Source organism: Nicotiana tomentosiformis, chromosome 8 (assembly GCF_000390325.3).
Source record: "Nicotiana tomentosiformis chromosome 8, ASM39032v3, whole genome shotgun sequence".
NCBI lineage: Eukaryota > Viridiplantae > Streptophyta > Magnoliopsida > Solanales > Solanaceae > Nicotiana > Nicotiana tomentosiformis.
The window spans coordinates 122,842,105-122,863,830 of record NC_090819.1 but is presented as its reverse complement, the minus strand read 5'-3'; the positions used below and the strand labels follow the sequence as shown (position 1 = coordinate 122,863,830).

Sequence of the window (21,726 nt, the reverse complement as noted above, 5' to 3'; positions counted from 1 at the left end):
TACTCTTCTTATAGTTCCATGTGGTTGAAATGTCTTATTTTTGGCAATCTGAACTTAGTTTTCTTTAAGTCCACCAAACGACATCCTTAGAAGCAATCAAATCAAGTTCTAATTTAACAACTTTGAGCAATAAGCAAACTTCATTCCGTGAAAATTACTTGACATCATAACCACTTTAATCTTCTTTTATTTTTAAAATCCTTAAAAGCATAAACTTTAGTAAAATTTAGCATTTTTTTAAATAAAAAAAAATTTAAAAATTGGAATTTGAAACAGATGTACTATTGGTTGAAATTGAATGACAGCTCAGAAGAGTGGATTTTAGTTGTGTCTGTTCTATATCCAATATTTGGAAGGATCTATAAACTCTGGCATTGTGTAGGAATCATGTGTAATGAACACTTGAACCCATTTGTCCTAACCATTATGATTAGGCTTTGTTTAGGTATGTTGATTTGTCATGTTTGCCACATTAACTGGTTCTATTTTAATTTTAATTTAAATTCCACTTAGCTGTCCTAAAACCAACTTGGAAAATCTATTATCATCATTTAACACTTTTCTTTACTTTTTAAAACTGTATAAAGATTAGAAAAGCAACTAAAACACACAGAAGGAAGCATGGACCCGCCACACAATGAGTTTCGATTTAGTGCAAATGTATATTACAGAGAAAATTTAAAGCAATTTATATAGAGTTTAAGTCAAAAGAAATACTACATGTAAAACTGCGTTAACAATGTGAATTTACCGTTGTCCGATGCATGCATATGTATCTTGCTAATGATGCGTGAAATAAGTGTCTAATCTATAAGGAAGTAAATCTGCTTACAATCAATGAAAATATAAGATCACCATTTCTTTTGATAATTGATATTCGTATTCCAGTCTTATGGAACAAATTTGGAATAAACGTATATTCAAAGTAATAACACCAATATGAATAATCACACCATTTAATGCAAATAATTTGAAAATTATGGTTGCAGTTTTCAGTTTTCCATAGGAGGAGGTCAGGAGCATAGTCCTCTTGAAATAACAATTTCCTTCTTAATCCTTATTTTATAGGCACCAATTATTGGAGTCAAACATAAATTAATTTCGTAGAGGAACCACATATCAAAGCATAAGCAGCTTAGTAAAAATCGGTTGGTAATTCAAAAGGCTTTTTCTTTTTGTAATTTAATCCATCATTATGAAAATTATTCTGACAATATTAACTCTTAACCTACATGATCGGACTTAATACTTTGTTCTTGCAATTCTAAACGCGAATAGAATGTCTAAACCTACCCAATTCAAACTATAGCATTGACTGAAAAATATTTCGACGTGCAAACAAAGGCAAAAAGAAGTATTTATACCAAATACTGTATAATTACAACGCCAAAAAATTAAATAAGAGATATACTACTAGGAAAATCAGGGGAAAAAAAGAAAAAGAAAATTTGGAGATTTAAAGCCAAAAAGGTCTTACTTCTTGAAATTTTCTTTCTTTTTTACAACTTATAGATGATAAGGAAACATGGCAATACGGCACGTGAATCAAATACAAACAACTCGCCATTATCCCCACTCACTGAGTCATAACCAACTCGCCCATTAAGCAACGAGTCAAACCCAAGTTGTTTGCACACCCGACCCGCAATGACCCGACAAACCAACATAGCCCGTCTTCCCCTTCCACCGCCGGCATTCTCGTGGGCCCCACCACTGCCGGAATACGTGCACACCGCCGTCCCTTTATTAGTGGAGAACGTCCACGCGCTGCCCCCGTTCTCGTAGGCGCCGCCGTTTGTGGGTCCTAGGCAGTAAAACCTCATCACCTCATTCCCATCCGCAACACACCGTACATGGTCCTCGCCACCCTTCTCTGCCGCACCATTGACGGCCCTAGACTTCACAACCTCTCTGTACTCTTCGAACCGGGTCACAGTTCGGGGCAGGTTCTGGACTTTGAAAACCATTTCAATCCGACCCGAAAATACCTTCGGGGACCCGGACCAACTCGTCTGAAAAATTATCTCCACAACATTACGCGATGCGTGCCCTTCCGGTAACTCGGTCAACGCCGGGAAGAAAGACTCCGTCGCGGCACGTGATAATCTCGTGGAAGTACTAGCTCGAGACTTCTCCCTATTCGAATCGGGTTCAGGTACTCTCGAACCGGGACGTTTGGCTGACGGCGGTTCTGATGGCTTTGATGTTTTTTTCTTTCTGGATTTTCCGGGTTTGGTGTTGTCCACTACATCTCTGAGGCTTTTAACGCCGTTTTTGCAACTAGCGGAGTTGGGTAAAAGGTGATATTGATGGTGATTGTTAACGACGTCGTCTAAAGCTCTTGACTTGCATTGCCATGACTTCACCCAACCACTCGCCATATGTATTCTCTGAGCTAAATCTTCTTATATAATGTTCAAAGTTTGTCACTATATATGTATGTGAACATACACAGTACTTTTTGTTACGTACAAATGTATACGTACATGTCTGAAAATCTTTGTTTTTGGTGTGTGTGTGTGTGAGATTGCGGAGGAAGAGGAAGATTTTTGAGCTGGAAAGAATGGAATGGAAGGGACATGGCACGATATTAAATGACAGAGGGGGAGAGTTATGAGACGGTCAAGGGGAGGGAAGTGAATTGACAGAAATGCCCTTCTGAGTTAGTAGGAATTACTCACGTGGATTTATGTCTATATCTATAATTATTTTTGCAGAAGAGAAACAACAAATTTCATAAATGAAGAAAACAAGAAGTCATGAATGGGTTCTGAGAGTGAGAAAGATTTGATACAAAATACGTACCTTTTCTGGTCCTACGTGATCGGACAATTCTGTTCTTTATCATATGATCAATTCAGATTAATTGTTTCTTGGTCGGGTTCTCCTTTTTCTTTTTTTTAATTGGACTCTGTTTTTAGTTGTATTGCTTGTTTTGTTACACATTTGTATCATATAAACGATAATTTTCATTTTACTTGTCCACACAAAAAAGTATATGTCGTTATTTTTTGATTTAATTTTCGTGACAGTTAAGCTAGATTATAAAGAAAATATCTTTATTTGATCGTTTAAGGAAAAAATGTCACAATTTAAAACATCAAAAAAGGCTTGATATGTAGGAGTACATGTTTTTTCTTTTTCAGTATTGTCAAATGCACAAAATTTTTCATATTTCGAGAAATTTGTTTTTGTAAAAGATATTATGTAGTTATGATACAAATCCATGCGAGTGATTCATGGCAATAGATGAGGATCATTTTTATGCTTTGATTTTACTTCTCATTCATTGAAATCATCTTGACCAAACGGTGCATTCTTCTTTTGTGATCAAGACATTTGACTGAATTTGAATTGTAATTGACTAAATATAACTTCGTAACTCCTCAAGATTAAGAGAAATCAAAGAAGAGAACAAAGAGGCAAAAACGAATAACGACAGAAAAATAATTTGATCGAAAGAATGATAAATTAATTTAATCTCGCCATTAATGTTTAAAACGTTTCTGATACGCAATATTTGAAAACCCAATGCTAAGATCAAATCTTATTTATTTTCTATTTATGTAAGACAAAGGAAGAAGATTAATGACGATTGATGTCGTTAATTATAGAGATTTGATGTTCAAAAGAAAATATTTGTTGAAACCGCCAATTTAAAGATTTTGAGCCACGAAAATCACTCATGAATCATCATGAAACAATGTACACTAATTTATAATACTAATAATTAACATGTAATCATACGTTATCTTTCAAATCCATTTGATTTAGATGTTCTCAAACTGGCAGTGCAATCATATTTGGGGTCCTCTATTTCCATAACAATCTTTTAACAAATCTTACTCAAATTACTTCAATCTCCTTTTTTTTTTCTTTATTTGTTTTCTTTAATATATAGGTCTAGTTGCAGAGTCCAATATACAAAACATACATAATATTTAGCTCCAAGATTAATTTCAACTTTTATACTGATACTTCCTCTACTAGCGTGCATTAGTGAATTTCATTTCTGTCAGTTGATAGTATATCACGTGCCATGCATATTCTTTTGTATATACAAATACAATATGCTGGTTTAGCTAGCTCGAAATGTTGGTATTGTACTGTGTATATAGCTAGGAGTACAAATTAGAGGAAAAAAATGAAAAGAAATAATGAACACTATTATGCAATTTTAACTTTTTAAGGTTAGATTTTATAATTTCGATCATAGTATACAAATGTCACACTAAAACATTCAATGAAATATAGTTCTGATAGTTTTTACATTAATCTCAAAGCTTAATGTTCCGAAATTTCTTTATTAAAGCTGAAAGCTACTCCAATTTTGACCTTAAAGAGACCAATTACGTGCCATGATTAAGATGAAATAGGATATCAAAACTGCGAAGTTTTTCCCGAAAGAGATTAATAATATCAGGAAAATAATTTGATCGAAAAAAGAAAAAAGAACCTATTATGGTTTGGTTTGGTTTGGTTTGATTTGGCTTGGTATTGGAAAAAAAAAGAACCCTACCATAATTGGTTTGGTTTGGTTTTAACTAAAAAAAATTAAATTAAAACCAAACCAACCCGATAATACATTTATATAATTTTTAAAAATATTTTATGCATATAAATATTTATTCTGATATAATTTATAAATATTTCTTAAACTTTTTTCACAATTTTATTATTTCAAGTTTGCACTTAACATTCTTGAATGGTAATAATTTGTATAGCCCCTAAATGTGGTAACTCAAACAAAGTTCAAATCAATACAAATGCTAACAAAAGAAATTTAATTCAACACTAGGAATGACAAAGTGTTGGATATCTATTTTTTAGTTTTACATTGGTTTATAATGAAAATGCATAACTTAGTTTTTTTTTTTTTTTAGTGCATAGTTATATAATTAATAGTACTTATTAGCTATACTTATTTTAGCATGACCTATATAGTATTTTTAAATTATGTTAATTTTTATTATGACTTATTAATTAGCAATATTTGCTTTATGCAATTTTATTATCTTTGTTATTGAATATTTCAGTTAGTGTTATGACTTATCTCATATTATTGTGTTATTTTCTTGAAAAATACAATGTACAGTTTATCTTACTAGGACTAAAGAAATATTTGGAGCACATGTTACCTATTTTGTGCTATGAAAATTTTACCGGAAAAAAAAATTCAAAAACCTGAAAAAAATTGAAAAATCCGAGAAAAATCGAGATTGAAAAACCCGACTTTGTTGGTTTAGTTTGGTTTGTAAATTTAAAAATTCGACACTATTGATTTGGTTTGGTAATTGAAAAATCCGAACCAGACCTATAAACATACATCCCTAATCTCTACCTAGTGCAGGTGGTTTAGCCTTAGGTAGGAAGACAGTTATTTTAAAGCAGTATTGGTCGGCATATATAATATTGTCCTTATGTAACTAACTTCGAATGCTTTACTCCCATCTTTATTTTCCCTTAGAAACAAAGCAAAACAAACAATTAGCTGTGGATCATGTGTTATTTGGTAAGACTGAAGTTTCAACTACACTAACTTACTAAAATGGAAATTTGATTGACAAATTTCGTCCTCAAGCCATTTTAGAAAAGTTTGATTCATTTAGGAAGACAAGTGAGAAAAGTTTGTTCTTTTACTGAGAGAATATGATTCTGTGGGGGTGTTTTATTTCCACTTGCTTTTAAATGGCCCACTTTAATGGTGTTTTTGTAATATAATTGCAAGTAAGAGGGCATACTTGACTTTACATGATTTTTAAAGGGGGTTTTTACCCTAACTTTTTGAATTACATTCACAAATTACAACAGAGGCTTTTGTTTAAAAATAAAGAAAAGGGAACCTGCAGGGTGGAATCTTTTATGGAAGTTTGAAGTGAAACAGGTGGAGAAGGGAAAGAATAGAAGAATTAGAAAGAGAATGGAAGCTGGCAAAGAAAGTCACCAAAAAGCTCTGAATTTTAAACTATTCACTACACATTGTATTTTAAACTAGTTACTAGGAGTATTTTAAAAGTCTTTTTAGTTGGGTAATATTATTTGTTGGTTAATTTTTAGACTTTGAAGTAAAGTTTTAGAGTAACGGTAAAGTTATGACATATAAGTAACGTATTCGAATCGTGAAAACAGTCACTAATACTTCCATTAGGATAGACCGTCTATTATCACACCTTCTTGGGGTGTGACCCTACGTGAACACAAGATACTTTATGCACCGCGCTGCTTTTTTTTTTTTTTTTTTTTTTAATTTCTAGACTTTGTAGTAGCAGATGACTGCTAATAACACTAAGGTAACATGTCACTGTACACAAAGTTTGGTGTTTTATGGGGAGAGTGGTCCATAGTTTCACTTAAAGGGGACAACATTGATTTATGAAATTCCTAAATGCCATTAAACTATTTTCTAATAGAAAACGAAATCACACACCACACCTATGAATCTCAAATCTGAATCACCACAACAATGTGAGCACCACAAAATCTTGACATTTTTGTGATTATCAGGAGTGCTCTATCTTTTCTATTGTAGGATAAAAAAATGCGTCGTGTTCTCTTTTTCTCCATATAGATTATGTTCCATATTTATCTTATTCTCATTTTCCTTGTTTGAGATTTTGGAAAGAATATCTTTAGTTTATGGAATCTTGAACTTTTCCTTTATATTTTCTGAAAGAAAAGTTTCTTGTCTTTGAGGAAAATTTACAGGATAAAAAGGGAAAAAATGATTCCCACAAGGAACCATTTACCTCACTCTTTTAGATTAACAAATGAGCAATAGTCGATATTTGAAATGATGGTACAATTAGGGGCGTACATAACTCGGGTTAGTTCGAATTTTTTAATTACTAAACCAAACAAATTATATTGGATTATTAAATTTAAATACCAAACCAAACCAATAAAAGACTAGTTTTTAAATCTCGGTTTTCTCGGATTTTTGATTTTTTTCGAGTTTTTTTTTTTCATAAAGTCTTCATAGCACAAAACGTAAAATTTGTGCTCCAAATATTTCCTTAATCCTAGTAAGACAGAACTATATAAGGTATTTTTCAATAAAATAACATAAATATGAGATGAGTCATGACATTGTACTAAAATATTCAACAATAAAGATAATAAAATCGCAGAAAATAAATATTATTAATAAGTCATAATAAAAACAAACATAATTTAAAATTATGACTAATAAGTATGATTATTTACATGATTAACCACTAAAAGAAAAATAAGTTATACATTTTATCTAAACCATGAAAAAACTAAAAAAATAGATATTCAACACTATTTTCATTCATAGTGCAATTGAATCGAATATCTTTTATTAGTATTAATATTGATTTGATTTTGGTTTATGATTTATTTGAGTTACTAACATTTATGGACTATAAAACTTATTGGAACATCCAAAAATTATAAGCTCAAGCTTGAAATAATACGTTAAAAGATAAAACTATGAAAAAGCTTAAGAAATATTTATAAACTACACTACAATAAATATTTTTATTTATTAAATATATTTAAAACTTCTATACATATAATGTCGGATTGGTTTGGTTTCGGTTTGACTTTTTTTAGTTAAAACCAAATCAAACCAAATATGGTCAGATTTTTTTTTTCCAACACCAAACCATAGTCGGATTTTTTTTTTCGGTTTGATTTGGATTATCGGGTTGGTGCGGTTTGTCGGTTTCATTTCTACAATATTAAAAAGATTATTTGAGGAGTATTATTTCAAGTAAAATAATGGTATTCATCTCACATATTTTCTACTTTTTCCTTTAAGAGAAATTTAAGTCCAAATAATATAGTGATGACGTTTGGACAATACTTAGTTTTTTTTGCTAATGAAAGAAGCTTTTATTAAAATAGCACAAACGGAAGTTATTACTTATTTAAAGCTGAAAAACAACAATAATACTCAATATCATTAATTTGCTTTGTCTGTGTCCATAGTATTTCAATATTCTGTATACTTGAGAATTATTAACACTAGGGATATTATAGTGCTTATATCTCTAGTATACAAAGAGTCTTCTAGTAAGCACTAGCTAGTCTTCTAGTTAGTAACACCTACTATAAAGATATTGAATTCCCTTGTTTTTTTTTGTTTTGTTTAAATCTGCGTTCAAAGATATTCTAAAGGTTATTTGAAACTTTTAAAGTTGAAAAAGAGTACAAGTAAAAGGAGAATAAAAGACGATAGTCCTAATGCTTGCTTTTCCTCCATTGCAATGGATTCTTGAAATCCGTCTATCCCCATTTTTTTTCTTTTCAAAAGCAGGGGCTGAACTAGGGTCAGAAAATTACATTGTATATTTAAAAATTAATTTTTTATGTATATATATCAGATGTTTGATACCGTGATTATGATTTTTCTCGGCCGAGAATTTATCGAAAACAATGTCTTTAAGTCTGTATATACATTACCCTCTCAGACCCTATTTTGTGATATTACACTGATTTTTTATTAGTGTTATTATATATATATATATATATATATATATTAGATGTTGAATCATTTTGAATTTTTAAATTTCCTCAGCAAAAGATCCTGCCTCTCCGCCACTATTCCTAAGTGGTTATGAGAACTATTTCTTAATTTTGAGGCTGTTTACCCGACAAATAAACTTCTTTTTGGTGGCATAAAAAAGATTTGTTAGGTGGGGAAATTGGATAAGGGTCTTTTAGCTAGGGGGTTTAATTTCTAGTATCTATTTGCCAGCCTTTGGCCTCACGCCTGTAGAATCCATTGGAGCAACTAGCTCCGGGAATGGTGTTTAAATGAAACTTGGCGTGCTTCATTTTCGACCCCCTATATTTTCACTTTTTGCCTTTTTTAACCTTTACTTTCATCTTCTTTTTTTCCAATTTGCTCAACATTTCTGAGCACTCTCCAATCACCAATGCATTTCTCTATATGTATTTTTGGAAGCCCCATAACTTTGTTGGGTATATTCTATGTTTTGAGCAAAGGCAGTCGTACATTACTATGATTGCGTTGAATAGCTATCAGTTTTACCCAAGAAAGTAAGTAAAATGGAGGATCAAAAGATAAAGTTTCTACTTTCACCCTAAAGTTATGTAAATAGCAGTTTAAGTTGCAAGTCTATTTCAAATTTAAACGTGACACTTTAACCAAGTAGAAAAAGATTGGCCACGTCAAGTTTGGTTTGAAATAACTAAGATATTAAACCAAACTAGTAATAAATAAATTATACTAAGATTTATGAAGTGCGTCAAGCCAGTTACTCTAGGATCAGCTGTATAAAAAAGAAGAAATGACTTCACATTGTGAATTTTTAATATGCAATCAAAACAAAATTGACATAATGGTGTGGTTTAAAGTCTTCAAAACAAACGTCAAGCTCTTCAAATCACTATGCACTTGGAAATTTAGAGAAAATATCTTTATGAAATTTATGAGTAACCATTATTTTACAGAGTGGTATATTCAATCGCAGCTTTTGTAAAATCGAGAATTTTGCCAGCTTTTGTAAAATCGAGAATTTTGATTTCTTAGGTTCCTTTCTTGATTGCCAGGTAGCTCACAAGTACAACACACAGGCTGTGTGAATAAATGGTACTTGAAGATTATTCAACATTGCATGCTATGATATATAAAGCCAAAGCGTAGGGCTAGCTCAGCTAACTCTAGTCAAGGGCACCCGGCGTAATTAAATGCGCGTGCATATATATATATATATATATATATATATATATATATATATATAAAACATGTGATTGTTTTTTTAGCCGAATATCTATTGGAAACAGTCCATTTATCCTCACAAGATGGGGGTAATATCTGCATATACATTATCCTACAGTGTGAGATATTATTAGGTATGTTGTTGTATAACATGTGACTGCATTTCCTTAAAAAATGAAAAATTTCTTTTATGAGAAGACTAATTCATTGAGTGTAATATGGCCAAATTTTCATGATATTTGCCATGACATAATATCCATTATAACAAATTTGTGGTTCATGACATTTGTCATGACATAATATCCATTATAATAAATTTGTGGATCATGGCATTTGCCATGACATAATATCCATTATTAGGTCAAGGATTTCTTGCTATAAATAGAGAAGTTTCTCCTCATTTGAAAACACACCAATTCAAGAGCTTTTCACTCTTGTCTTTCTTTCTCCTCCTTTATTTCATTATAGAGTATTTTTGTAAGAGAGTGAGTGTTGGGAAACACTTGTGTGAACCCTTTCTTTGTAGTGATCTTGTGAGGTTATTCTCTTGGGGTATTTGGTAATTAGAGTATTTACTCTAATTTTGTACTGTCTTTTATACTCTTGTTGGTATAGTAAAATTGCTTCTCTCCGCTTGTGGAGGTAGGTCACCTTAGCCGAACCACGTTAAATTTGTGTCTTCTTTATCTTTTTTAATTGCCGTTATTATTAACTTGCAATGTCTTTGTTATTATCATTATAACGTTGTTTGGCTAAATTCCGCACTACTCGATTTCCCGATCCTAACAAATTGGTATCAGATCCAGATCTAACCGGGTTAGTTTAAAAGGCCAAAATGACTCTAACAAAGTTTTATGTTGAGAAATTTGACCGAAGTGCAAACTTCAGAATGTGGCAATTAAAGATGGAAGCTATAATAATTCAGGATGGCTTAGATTTAGTACTGCAAGGAAAGGAAAAGATGCCGGATAAAATGACGGACGAGGAGTTTGCCGTCATAGACAAAAAGGCAAAAGCAGTATTATTTTAAATCTTTCAAATGAGGTTTTGCGTGAAGTTGCAGCAGAAAGCTCAGCCAAAGGCATATGGGAAAAGCTTAAAACCATATATATGAAAAGAACAGTAGAAAACAGGCTTTACCTAAAGCAAAAACTCTACACTTTTCGTATGGCTGAAGGTACTTCTATACTTACACATCTTGATACTTTTGATTCTCTTCTTATGGATTTATGTAACATAAATGTTGAAATCAAAGAGGAGGATCAAGCTGTGTTATTGCTTGTTTCCTTACCCCAGTCGTTTAAGCATATAGGAGATACTATGCTTTATGGAAAGGATAATATCTCTTATAAAGATATCAAATCTATTTTGAAATCAAAAGAACAAATAGATAGAGATATTACTGGTAAAACTAGTGGGAACCAAGGGGAAGGCTTATTCATAAGAGGTAGATCCAATAAGAAAGATTCAAGTAGTGAGAAACCTAAATCAAGGTCAAAATCCAAATACAGAAATGTCATGTGCAAATATTGTAATAAAAAAGGTCACATTATTTCTGAATGCTTTAAATTGAAAAACAAAGAAAAACATACATAAAACAAAAATGAGCACAAAAATACTGATACTGCCGAAGCAAGTGTAGCTGCTGATGAGACTGAGGAAATTATTTTTTTAGCAACTAATAATAGTTTCAAATCTAACAATGAGTGAATTTTAGCTTCGGGTTGTTCTTATCATATGTGTCCCAATCGGGATTAATTTACCACATATGAATCTATTGGAGGTGGAGTTGTCTTGATGGGCAACAATGCTGCCCGCAAAGTTATTGAAAAAGGTACAGTCCGAATCAAAATGCATGATGGTGTGGTGAGAACTCTCACCGATGTTAGACATGTTCCTGACTTGAAGAAAAATCTCATCTCTTTGGGCACTCTAGAATCTCTTGAATGCAAGTACACAAGTGAAGGTGGAGTTCTAAAAATTTCTCATGGTGCTCTTGTGATCATGAAAGCACGTAGATCTGGTACGTTGTATACTCTTTTGGGATCTACTGTTACAGGTGCTGCTGCAGTTTCAATATCACATAAATCAAATTCTGACATCACCAAATTGTGGCATATGCGATTGGGGCATATGAGTGAAAAATGTCTTTTCATCCTCAGTAAAAGAGGTCTCTTATGTGGCCAAAGTATCGGAAATATGGAGTTCTGTGAACATTGTGTGTTCGGGAAGCAGAAAAGAGTCAGCTTCAAATCTCCAGCGATTCATAGAACAAAAGGTAATTTGGATTACATTCATTCAGATCTTTGGGGTCCTCCACGTACCCCATCAAAAGGTGGTGCCAAGTATATGTTAACTTTCATTGATGATTATTCAAGGAAAGTTTGGGTTTATTTCCTAAAAAATAAAAGTGATGTTTTCTTAAATTTCAAACAATAGAAAGTTTTGATTGAGAAGCAAACAGGAAAACAGGTTAAGCGACTTAGAACATATAATGGCTTAGAATTTTGTAATGATGAATTCAACCAATTTTGCAAGAATGAAGGAATTGCTCGACATCGTACTATGAGAATGACACCTCGGCAAAATGGTATGGCAGAAAGGATGAATAGAACTCTTTTGGAAATGGCTCGTTGGATAATTTCAAATGCTGGGTTGACAAATGCCTTTTGGGCAGAAGCTATCTCTACAGCTTGTTATATTGTCAACCGAGCTCCTTCTGTACCTTTGAACTTTAAGACTCCAGAGAAAATGTGGTCAGGTACTCCTGCTAATTATTCTGATTTAAAGATATTTGGTTGCCCTGCATACATGCATGTAAATGATAGAAAATTAGAGCCAAGGGCTAAAAAGTGCATTTTCTTTGGGTATGCATCTGGGGTGAAAGGATACCGACTATGGTATCCTGATCCCACGATACCAAAATTTATAATTAGCAGAGATGTAACCTTTGATGAATCCTCTATGTTACATTCTAGAAAAGAGTCTTCTAGTTCTTGCAATATAGATAAAGAAAAGAGTACACAAAATCATGTGGAGATTGAGATTGGCATTCCTTCTAAGCCAAGCTCATCAACTTTGGAGCAAAATACAGTTGAAACTCCTGAAGTTGAGACAGAAGCTGAAATTCCTGAAGTTGAGACTCCTGAAGTTGAACCAGAAGAAGAAGAGTATTCTATAGTCAAACATAGACCAAAAGGAGAAGGTAAACAACCATTAAGGTTTGGAGATTATATTGCATTTGCTTTTTCAGTTGCACAGAAAACTGAAGAAATTGGAGAACCATCAAAATATTCAGAAGCAGTTTCTGGTGCTGACTCAGCCAAGTGGCTGATTGCAATGAATGAAAAAATTGAGTCTCTCCACAAGAATGGTACTTGGTCTCTTGTGAAGCCGCCATCAAGAAAAAGAATTGTTGGTTGCAAATGGGTCTTCAAGAAAAAGGATGGCATTCCAGGGGTTGAAGATGCGAGGTATAAGGCACGATTAGTTGTAAAGGGCTATAGTCAGGTACAAGGAGTTGATTTTAATGATATTTTCTCACATGTTGTTAAACATAGCTATATTCATGTCTTGCTGGCCTTCGTTGCCATGTATGATTTGGAATTAGAACAACTTGATGTTAAGACAACTTTCTTACATGGCGAACTTGAGGAACAAATATACATGCATCGACCCGAAGAATTTGAAATTAAAGGAAAAGAAGATCATGTTTGCTTGTTTAAGAAATCCTTGTACGGATTAAAGCAGTCTCCAAGACAATGGTATAAAAGGTTTGATTCCTTTATGTTGGGTCATGGTTATTCGAGGAGCATGTATGATAGTTGTGTTTACTTACGAAAGTTAAATAATGGTTCATTTGTGTACCTATTATTATATGTTGATGACATGCTCATTGCTGCTAAGGATTTAACAGAAATTCACAACTTGAAAAGTCAGCTGAAAAGTGAATTTGAGATGAAAGATTTGGGAGCAGCTAAGAAAATCCTTGGCATGGAGATCAAAAGAGATCGAAAAGCCAACAGGCTATTTCTGACCCAGAAGAAGTACTTGGAGAAAGTCTTGGAGAGGTTTGGCATGAAAGATGCTAAACCAGTTAGTACTCCTCTTGCTGCTCGTTTTAAGTTATCAGCTGCTCAGTCCCCGCAATCAGAGGAAGAAGAGAGGTACATGGCATAAGTTCCTTATTCCAGTGCAGTCGGCAGTATTATGTATGCCATAATTTGTACACATCCAGATATTTCACAAGTAGTGAGCGTGGTAAGCCGGTATATGGCTTGCCCTGGTAAAGCACATTGGCATGCTGTGAAATAGATTCTCAGATACTTGTGAGGTACTTCAAATACATGTTTGGAGTTTGGGAGAAATACTAACACTTTGGTTGGTTTTGTAGACTCAGATTATGCAGGTGATCCTGACAAAAGAAGATCACTGACAGGCTATGTATTTTGCATCAGTGGTTGCGCTATTAGTTGGAAAGCTACATTACAACATGTAGTAGATTTATCTACTACCGAAGCAGAATATATGGCAGTGACCGAGGCAATCAAAGAAGCTTTATGGTTGAAGAGTCTATTTGCGGAACTCAGTTTACACCTAAGTGGTATTACCATTTTCTGTGATAGTCAAAGTGCCATTCACTTGACTAAAGATCAAATGTATCATGAGAGGACGAAGCACATTGATATAAAGTATCATTTCATCCGAGAAACCATTGCTGAAAGAAAAGTCTCTGTTCAGAAATCAACACTAGAGACAATCCTGCTGACATGTTTACAAAACCTTTTTCTAGTGTCCAAGTTCAAGCTTTTGCCTGAACTTGATTGACATTTATGAAGAGTGATTTTACCCATTGGATTTTTTGCGGAGAAGGTGGAGCAAATTTACTATATATAAGCCAAAATTAGGCCAAGGTGGAGATTTTTAATATGACCAAATTTTCATGACATTTGTCATGACATAATATCCATTATAACAAATTTATGGATCATGACATTTGCCATGACATAATATCCATTATTAGGCCAATGATTTCTTGCTATAAATAGAGGAGTTTCTCCTCATTTGAAAACACACCAATTCAAGAGCTTTTCACTCTTGTCTTTCTTTCTCCTCCTTTATTTCATTATAGAGTATTTTGTAAGAGAGTGAGTGTTGGAAAACACTTGTATGAACTATTTCTTTGTAGTGATTTTGTGAGTTTATTCTCTTGGGGTATTTGGTAATTAGAGTATTTACTCTAATTTTGTACTCTCTTTTATACTCTTATTGGTATAGTGAAATTGCTTCTTTCCGCTTGTGGACGTAGGTCACCTTGACCGAACCACGTTAAATTTGTGTCTTCTTTATTTTTTTTAATTGCCGTTATTATCAACTTACATTGTCTTTGTTATTATTATTATAACGTTGTTTGGCTAAATTTCGCACTACTCGATTTTCCCGATCTTAACATTGAGGTTAATTGACCAACATTTGTGGGCGATCACCGTATAAACATCAAAACCCCGGATTTAACACTGGTGAAGCGCACAACTCTAGTAATTTTAGGTAATTATGGAATGAAAAGTAATTTTTGCCTTTGTCTTATTATTGAAACAAGTAATAAGAAAAGAAAAATGAACATTCAGACACAATATGAAAGATCATTTTTGATGCACACATAAATAATATTGGGGCATAAATTTGAGAAATCTAAGACAGTTTTCCGTGCACAAAACATATACTCCACTAACTTATTAAATCAGTTGCGGTACGAATGAGAACTCATACTATAAAATATATATATATGGGCGAGTTTGATGTATTAATCGTGACTTAAATTCTTAGATGCAGCTAGTTAGGGTTACTAGAAGTAGAGTAGTAATCATTTCAGATCATAAACCTCACCAGCCTTCATGTTGAAATTGACTAAACAACAACTTCAATACTGCAGTTCAGTACAACACTTGAATGCATATATTTGATGATGAATAAGTGCATTTTTTTTCTCACTTTTGCTTTTTAGTTTTGCCCCCACCTCCTTGCCCCAGTACACGTATTTGTTTCCTTCTTCAGGTTTTCAGTTAACATGCAAAAATGAATCAATCTGTTCTTTGGCATTATTACAAAAACTGTTAGAAAATCATCATTTTCCCCCCCCCCCCCCCCCCCCCCCCCCCCCTTTTTTTTTTTTTTAAAATCCAGACAACTGCAATAAATTATCGATTGTATTTTGCAGAAATTATTTGATTCGTATAATACATAACTTGTGACTTGTGTCCTTACTTTCTTCTGCTTTTTAATTGAAACCAATATATACTACAGTGCTATGATAGCTGTAGCTTGTTTTTTATTCAATAATTACCAGTCCAAATTGAATTAAATGGCTGCATGCTATCAGACAATCCATCAATTTCTTTTAAATTTCGCAGTGATTTCGAGGTGGTACGAACATGATTGTCCATTCATAAGCCAAAGAATGCTAGTTGAAATTTTAAAAGATTTTGAAATTCTTGATATTTTATTTAATTATGTGCATGGACTTATTATTATTTTATTAATGATAAGTTAATTTATTCCGAAATTGTAGACAACCTAAGAGCCACGGCGCTGTCACTGCATTTTTTGGACTAGATATTCAAATGTGAACTTAAATGTACCAAACACTTACCTTCTTATTCTATTAAAATGCTCGTATTATTTAAATTGTTCCTTCATTAATAAGTTAGACAGTATGGCAGTCAACTTATATTAAAGAAAATACATAGGCAGCCAAAATTTAAGTTTCACTGTCACAAAAATTAACTTAACATCAGAGCAGCTATGAGCTGCCTGCTTTTCTCATTACTAACTCGCCAAGGCTTTCTGATCATCTTCAAGAAATGAATAGTAAAAAAAAGGTTCAATTTGTCTTCCTCATATTTAACTGATATTTCAACAGTTTGAATCTTGAATTCGCCCCCTTTTGTGACCCGTAACTTTATCCTCCCAATATGATGTGAAGTTTGGCTAAAGCAAGCTTCACAGCGAATCCCTGTTCTAATTCAATTGCCAGCGATCTATGGGATGTTACAACTTTAAATCACAACCATCTAATTTAGTGGGTGCTTGGACATAAAAATTGTGAAATTCCGGAAAAAAGTAAAAATTTCAAGTTAAAATTGATATTTAAAAATTAGAGTTGTGTTTTTACATTAATACAATTTGGAACTATTTTTGGATTTTTTGTGAGTGATTTGAAGTGAAAATTTTGAAAAACAGTTTTTTGGAGTTTTTTCAAATTTCAAATTCAAGTATGAAAGAGATTTCGATAAAAAAAAAAAATCTTTTTTATGGCACAAATGGGCCTTTAATTTCTCTATTCCCTATGGGGAAGAAAAAAAACGAGTAAGCACATATCAAATGCAAGTATATAACCATTTCATATCAAATGGATTTTCCATTGACATTTTAAAGTCGCCTGAGAACCATATAAAAAAAGACTTCCTTGATGGTTATTTTGTCAAATTTCTTCTCAGTTATTTCAACGATATGATTGTACTATTGAAAAGTTTGAAAGCTTTAAAGACTTGCTATATAATCATGTCCAGAATAAATAAACACATTCCAGAAATGCGATTATTTTCAATATGCAATATGATTATCGCGTCTACAAGTTTGAAAACTTTTGGACTATTGTTAGATATGGCCTATGGGACATAAAAAAAAAAGTGGCATTCTCTTTTCAGAAAGGGTGAGATCGATCTTTTACTCAGCAAAATCTGGAGAACCTATTGAGTGTTGGCCTTGTCATTTGCCTATAATGAGAAACAAATCATCACTTGAGCCGTTTCGAAATATTTTTCTTCTTTAGAACTTTTTGTTGGCACGACCAAATGTTTCCACCTTCTAAAGCTATTTACAAAGGGAATGATATCTTACAACTATTGTTTGATTTCTGTCACTGTTTTATTTTTCTGTTAGTGGGAGATTAACGATTTTTTGTACAGCCTAATCATTTTGCTTCATGTCTAATCATTTTGCTTCTGACCATATACACCTGAAAGTATTTTTCAGCTCATATAATTTCACAAAATGTCTCAAAGAAAAAAATAATATGCGTCCGTTATCTTATTACCTTGTTGGTTGCTATGGTTTGTTGCTTCCTTCTCATTTTTTCCTGAGCCGAGGGTCTATCGAAAATAGCTTCTCTACCTTCACAAGGTAGGGATACGGTCTACGTACACATTATCCTCTCAAGATTCTACTTGTGAGATTATACTGAATTTGTTGTTGTCTCAAAGAACAAAATACCTGATATGAAACATCTGTTAGAATATTTTGGGCTTTCCATTATTTCCTTGTTACTGCCTTTTGGACTTCATTATGGATCCGCCCATTTGATGTTAGTACAACATTTTTGTTGCACTAACATCTGGTAAGCAATGTCCAAACTTTATTTGTTAACTGGACTAATTCAATCTCTCACTGGCACCTTTTTAACCAACCCAAAGTTGAGCTGTTCAATTGTTTGGGTCAAAATGATTGGATCTAGATAAGTAGAAGAGAGTTTGTCATAATCAAATTTGTCCAAGTTGAAATCACTCTTTCGTTTGTTTATTTTTCCTCATTTACTAGGTATAAAGCTAAGTTGCTAAAAAATAAAGTATTTTGTAATAAACGGTAATTATATCATACATTAAAAACCATACTTGACTCCTATTTCCTACCTATCCCATTTTGTAACTCTTCAGACAATCGGACGGGGTAAGTGCACAGATAGTCATTTTTAGGGATGCTATTTAGAGATTAATCTGTACTTGTTTTTTCCTGAAATTTTAAACTAAAAATCTTAACTTCACGACACTTTTGTTCCGAAAAACTGAAATTCAGGATGCACTCCTAAATAGCAGCCTTTTAATGGCTACCTGGTGTCATTTCTACAATCGGACATGGGCCAAAACAGATAAATATCTATTGTATTACTCATTATTGGGCCTCAGTTGGGCTTCAATTTTAACGAACTTCCGGACATTTTCACATCACACTCAACTGAAAAATCAATAACTGAAAAATCAGTTAGCTTCTGTTCTGCTCCACAAACTGGAACGATGGCATCCAAGTCACCACCGCCGTCGCCGTCTTTGCTCCGCCGCATCGTCGATCTCGACACAGCCATCTCCCTCCGTCTCTACACACTAACTCATCCAATCCTCCCTTATTACTTTCTCAAAACCCTAGAAATCTCCGGCGACGGTTTCCTCTTCTTCCCTTTAATCCTCTCACTACTCCTCTACCCTCTCACTCTCTCCACCACCACCGAAACTAGTAACAACATTTTCCTAATCAACCTCCTCCTCGGCGGAATAGTCGACCTAATCGTAATCGGATCCCTCAAACACCTTATTCGGAGGCCCCGACCCGTTTACAACAAAAACATGTTCCTCTCTTTTTCCGTTGACCATTGGTCCTTCCCTAGCGGACATTCATCTAGGGTTTCATTTATAGCCACTCTCTTTTACCTTTACTCCGATTTCGTTAAGGATATATTGATTCAGCTTAAATATGATCTATTTGTGGATTATTTAATGCTTATTGTGATCGGATGGGCCGCAACAACGTCGTTGTCTAGGATACTTCTTGGCCGTCATTTCATGTTCGATGTTGTTGCTGGTGTATTTTTGGGTGTACTTGAAGGGATGTTTGTATTTTGGATTTTCAATTATGTGACTTTGACCTCATTCTTGAGATGATAAAGTTGTAAGCTTTAATCCTTTTTGGTTTGTGATTGTTAATGTTGGCGTAAAATTTATATGAATGTTAGAAATTTTGTCTCAATTTGTATCTCTCTTAATGCTTTACTGTGTTAAAAGGCAAATTATTGAGTATTAGAATGACACTGTGCAGCGATGGAGTTAGGAATTTATACCAGGGGATTCAAAAAAAGAATAGAATGTCACATTTGGGATTTGACGCTGTGATAGCAATTTTTGAACCTTCTTTGCCACTTCACTGTACTTTTACGCATATCAAGGGGATTCGGGCTTATATGTAACAGAAAAGTTTGTTTTTTTCCCTATTCACACATTGTAGTTTTTCAACAAATTGAATTCCCTTCACTCCACTTAGCTCCTCCGCTGATACTGTGGATTCATATAGCTTAGCCAACCCTACTTGGTGTTGGGAGAAATTTTGTTTTTATCTCTTAATATGCTTGTGGCTTCTCCCAAGTCTCAACTGAATTTGCAGATCCTGTGATGAGAAGGAAAGGTGTAAACATTATGTTTTTCCTACTTATCAAAAAGAAAATATTACTACTATTGTGTTTTTCCTTGAATTCAGAAAATTCTTAGCTCAAACACTTGATCTTATGTAGGCCTCAAAGTTTTCTAACAGGATCAACTGTTCATGTTCATTGAAATTTGACTCCGGGAGTAATGATATCTGACCTTTATGCAGACTGAAATTGTTTTCGACCAGCAATTGACATCAGTAGGAACCTTAAACACAATAACCTTTATATAGACTGAGATCACTTCTGGTTGGCAATTATCTATGGACTTAAGCTCATGATGCTATGCTAGCATGAATGTCTATTCACTTGTATGGATATGTCAAATCTTCTTGATTCTTGGAGATGTTTGGTTATTGCATAATCAACTCAGGGAGAAATTGTGCTATTTATGAACTGAGAACTCTTCTAGAATGCTCACCATTACAAGGTTTATTCCGAAACTGCAAACTGTTTTTGTTTTTAATTGAAACTATTACACCACTCATAAAATATTGCTTCAGAAAATTCTATTAACTCAGATTTAGCTGCATTGAGCTCCATTTCTACATTGTTGGTTGACTGGTGACATTAAGTTAAACACATCTTGGAGTTTGCATCTGTTTTATTTGGTCCAATTTTTGGCCTATGTTATCGACCCTTTCGTTGTGGTTGAAAAGCATTACAGCGCCATCCTTTTCGTTCCCACGTTAATGTTTTGTGCTTTCTCCATTAAACCATGTGATGTAGTCATATATTGTAATGCTTCTTGGTCATCTCTAAAGCAATTCTCGGGCAGTTGTTGATTTCTGGAGTTTCTCTGCGGCTATTTTGAAATTCATGCATCTTTCATCAAGTGTGCAAGTGAAGTGGTTGCTTGGAATTTTTGCTGCTCCCTTTAGATGTTCCGTGTTCTTCCTACTCTAGAGTTGCTAATTACTCTGATAATCCCCAGTTAATTTTTGATTTTTTCTGTTTGGCACATTTGACATGATCTGGAACGTTTATCTTTTACAGTAGTATAGAACATGGAAGACATAAATGAACAGAATTCTTCATTTTCATAGTTGAAGTGACATCTATGGCTGAATCATTATGGGCTCTATGGAGAACAAAAGGATCTCAGTTAACTGTGTCCCTAGTTGTTGAATCAAATGAACACTGAAACTTCCTTTCATCTAATTGTCTTTCACTGAAGTCTCATAATTGTTTTTGTCTGTTTTTTGTGTTCACATGATTCATGATTGATTTTTCTATGTTTTTACTGTAGCAGTTTTATTATTATCACGTTGCTCTGCAGAACTATATGTGGTCCTGTCATGTTTACTTTGAGTTCAACTTTCATGATAAGCTAGGAACATTACACTCTAGGTCAGTCCAAAGATAGTATTCCAATTGTTGCTTTCCTTAAAACTTTTTTACAACATCTCCATGTGGTGGTCCTGCCATATTCAAACTCACACCCCTAGATGTTTATCTGCTATTATTCATGTTGAGTTAGTCAAAAAGTAGTCTGGTTTACTATTGTTACTTGGAACTTCTGTCTTCTGATTTGTTCGAAAGATTAGCTGGAAGTTCAGTGGGTGTCATTGGACCAGCTTTGTCATAGCAAGCATCTGCGCTTCTCTCTGGCCGGTAATGCATGGAAGTGAAGAACAACAAACCTCTGGGTCAGCTTGCATGCACGTCGACTATTCTATTGAGTATTTATTACTTCCTACCATCACAGGTACATGGTAACTCTGTCCTCCAAGGTCTAAGTAGATTATTTTTATAATTATAGTCTTCT

At 33.6% G+C, this 21,726-nt stretch overlaps 2 protein-coding genes across 2 annotated transcripts; one reads left to right on the top strand and one right to left on the bottom strand.

The window, feature by feature from the left end:
* Positions 1 to 1,333: 1,333 nt before the first annotated feature.
* Positions 1,334 to 2,581, bottom strand: LOC104104594 (uncharacterized). The gene has a single exon (XM_009612727.4). The coding sequence runs from the start codon at positions 2,379 to 2,381 to the stop codon at positions 1,500 to 1,502; it is 882 nt and encodes a 293-aa protein (XP_009611022.1). The 5' UTR covers positions 2,382 to 2,581; the 3' UTR covers positions 1,334 to 1,499.
* A 16,124-nt stretch (positions 2,582 to 18,705) lies between these two features.
* On the top strand, positions 18,706 to 19,504 carry LOC104104593 (probable lipid phosphate phosphatase beta). The gene has a single exon (XM_009612726.4). It carries the CDS (start codon positions 18,778 to 18,780, stop codon positions 19,417 to 19,419), a length of 642 nt encoding a protein of 213 aa, XP_009611021.1. The 5' UTR covers positions 18,706 to 18,777; the 3' UTR covers positions 19,420 to 19,504.
* Positions 19,505 to 21,726: the final 2,222 nt, after the last annotated feature.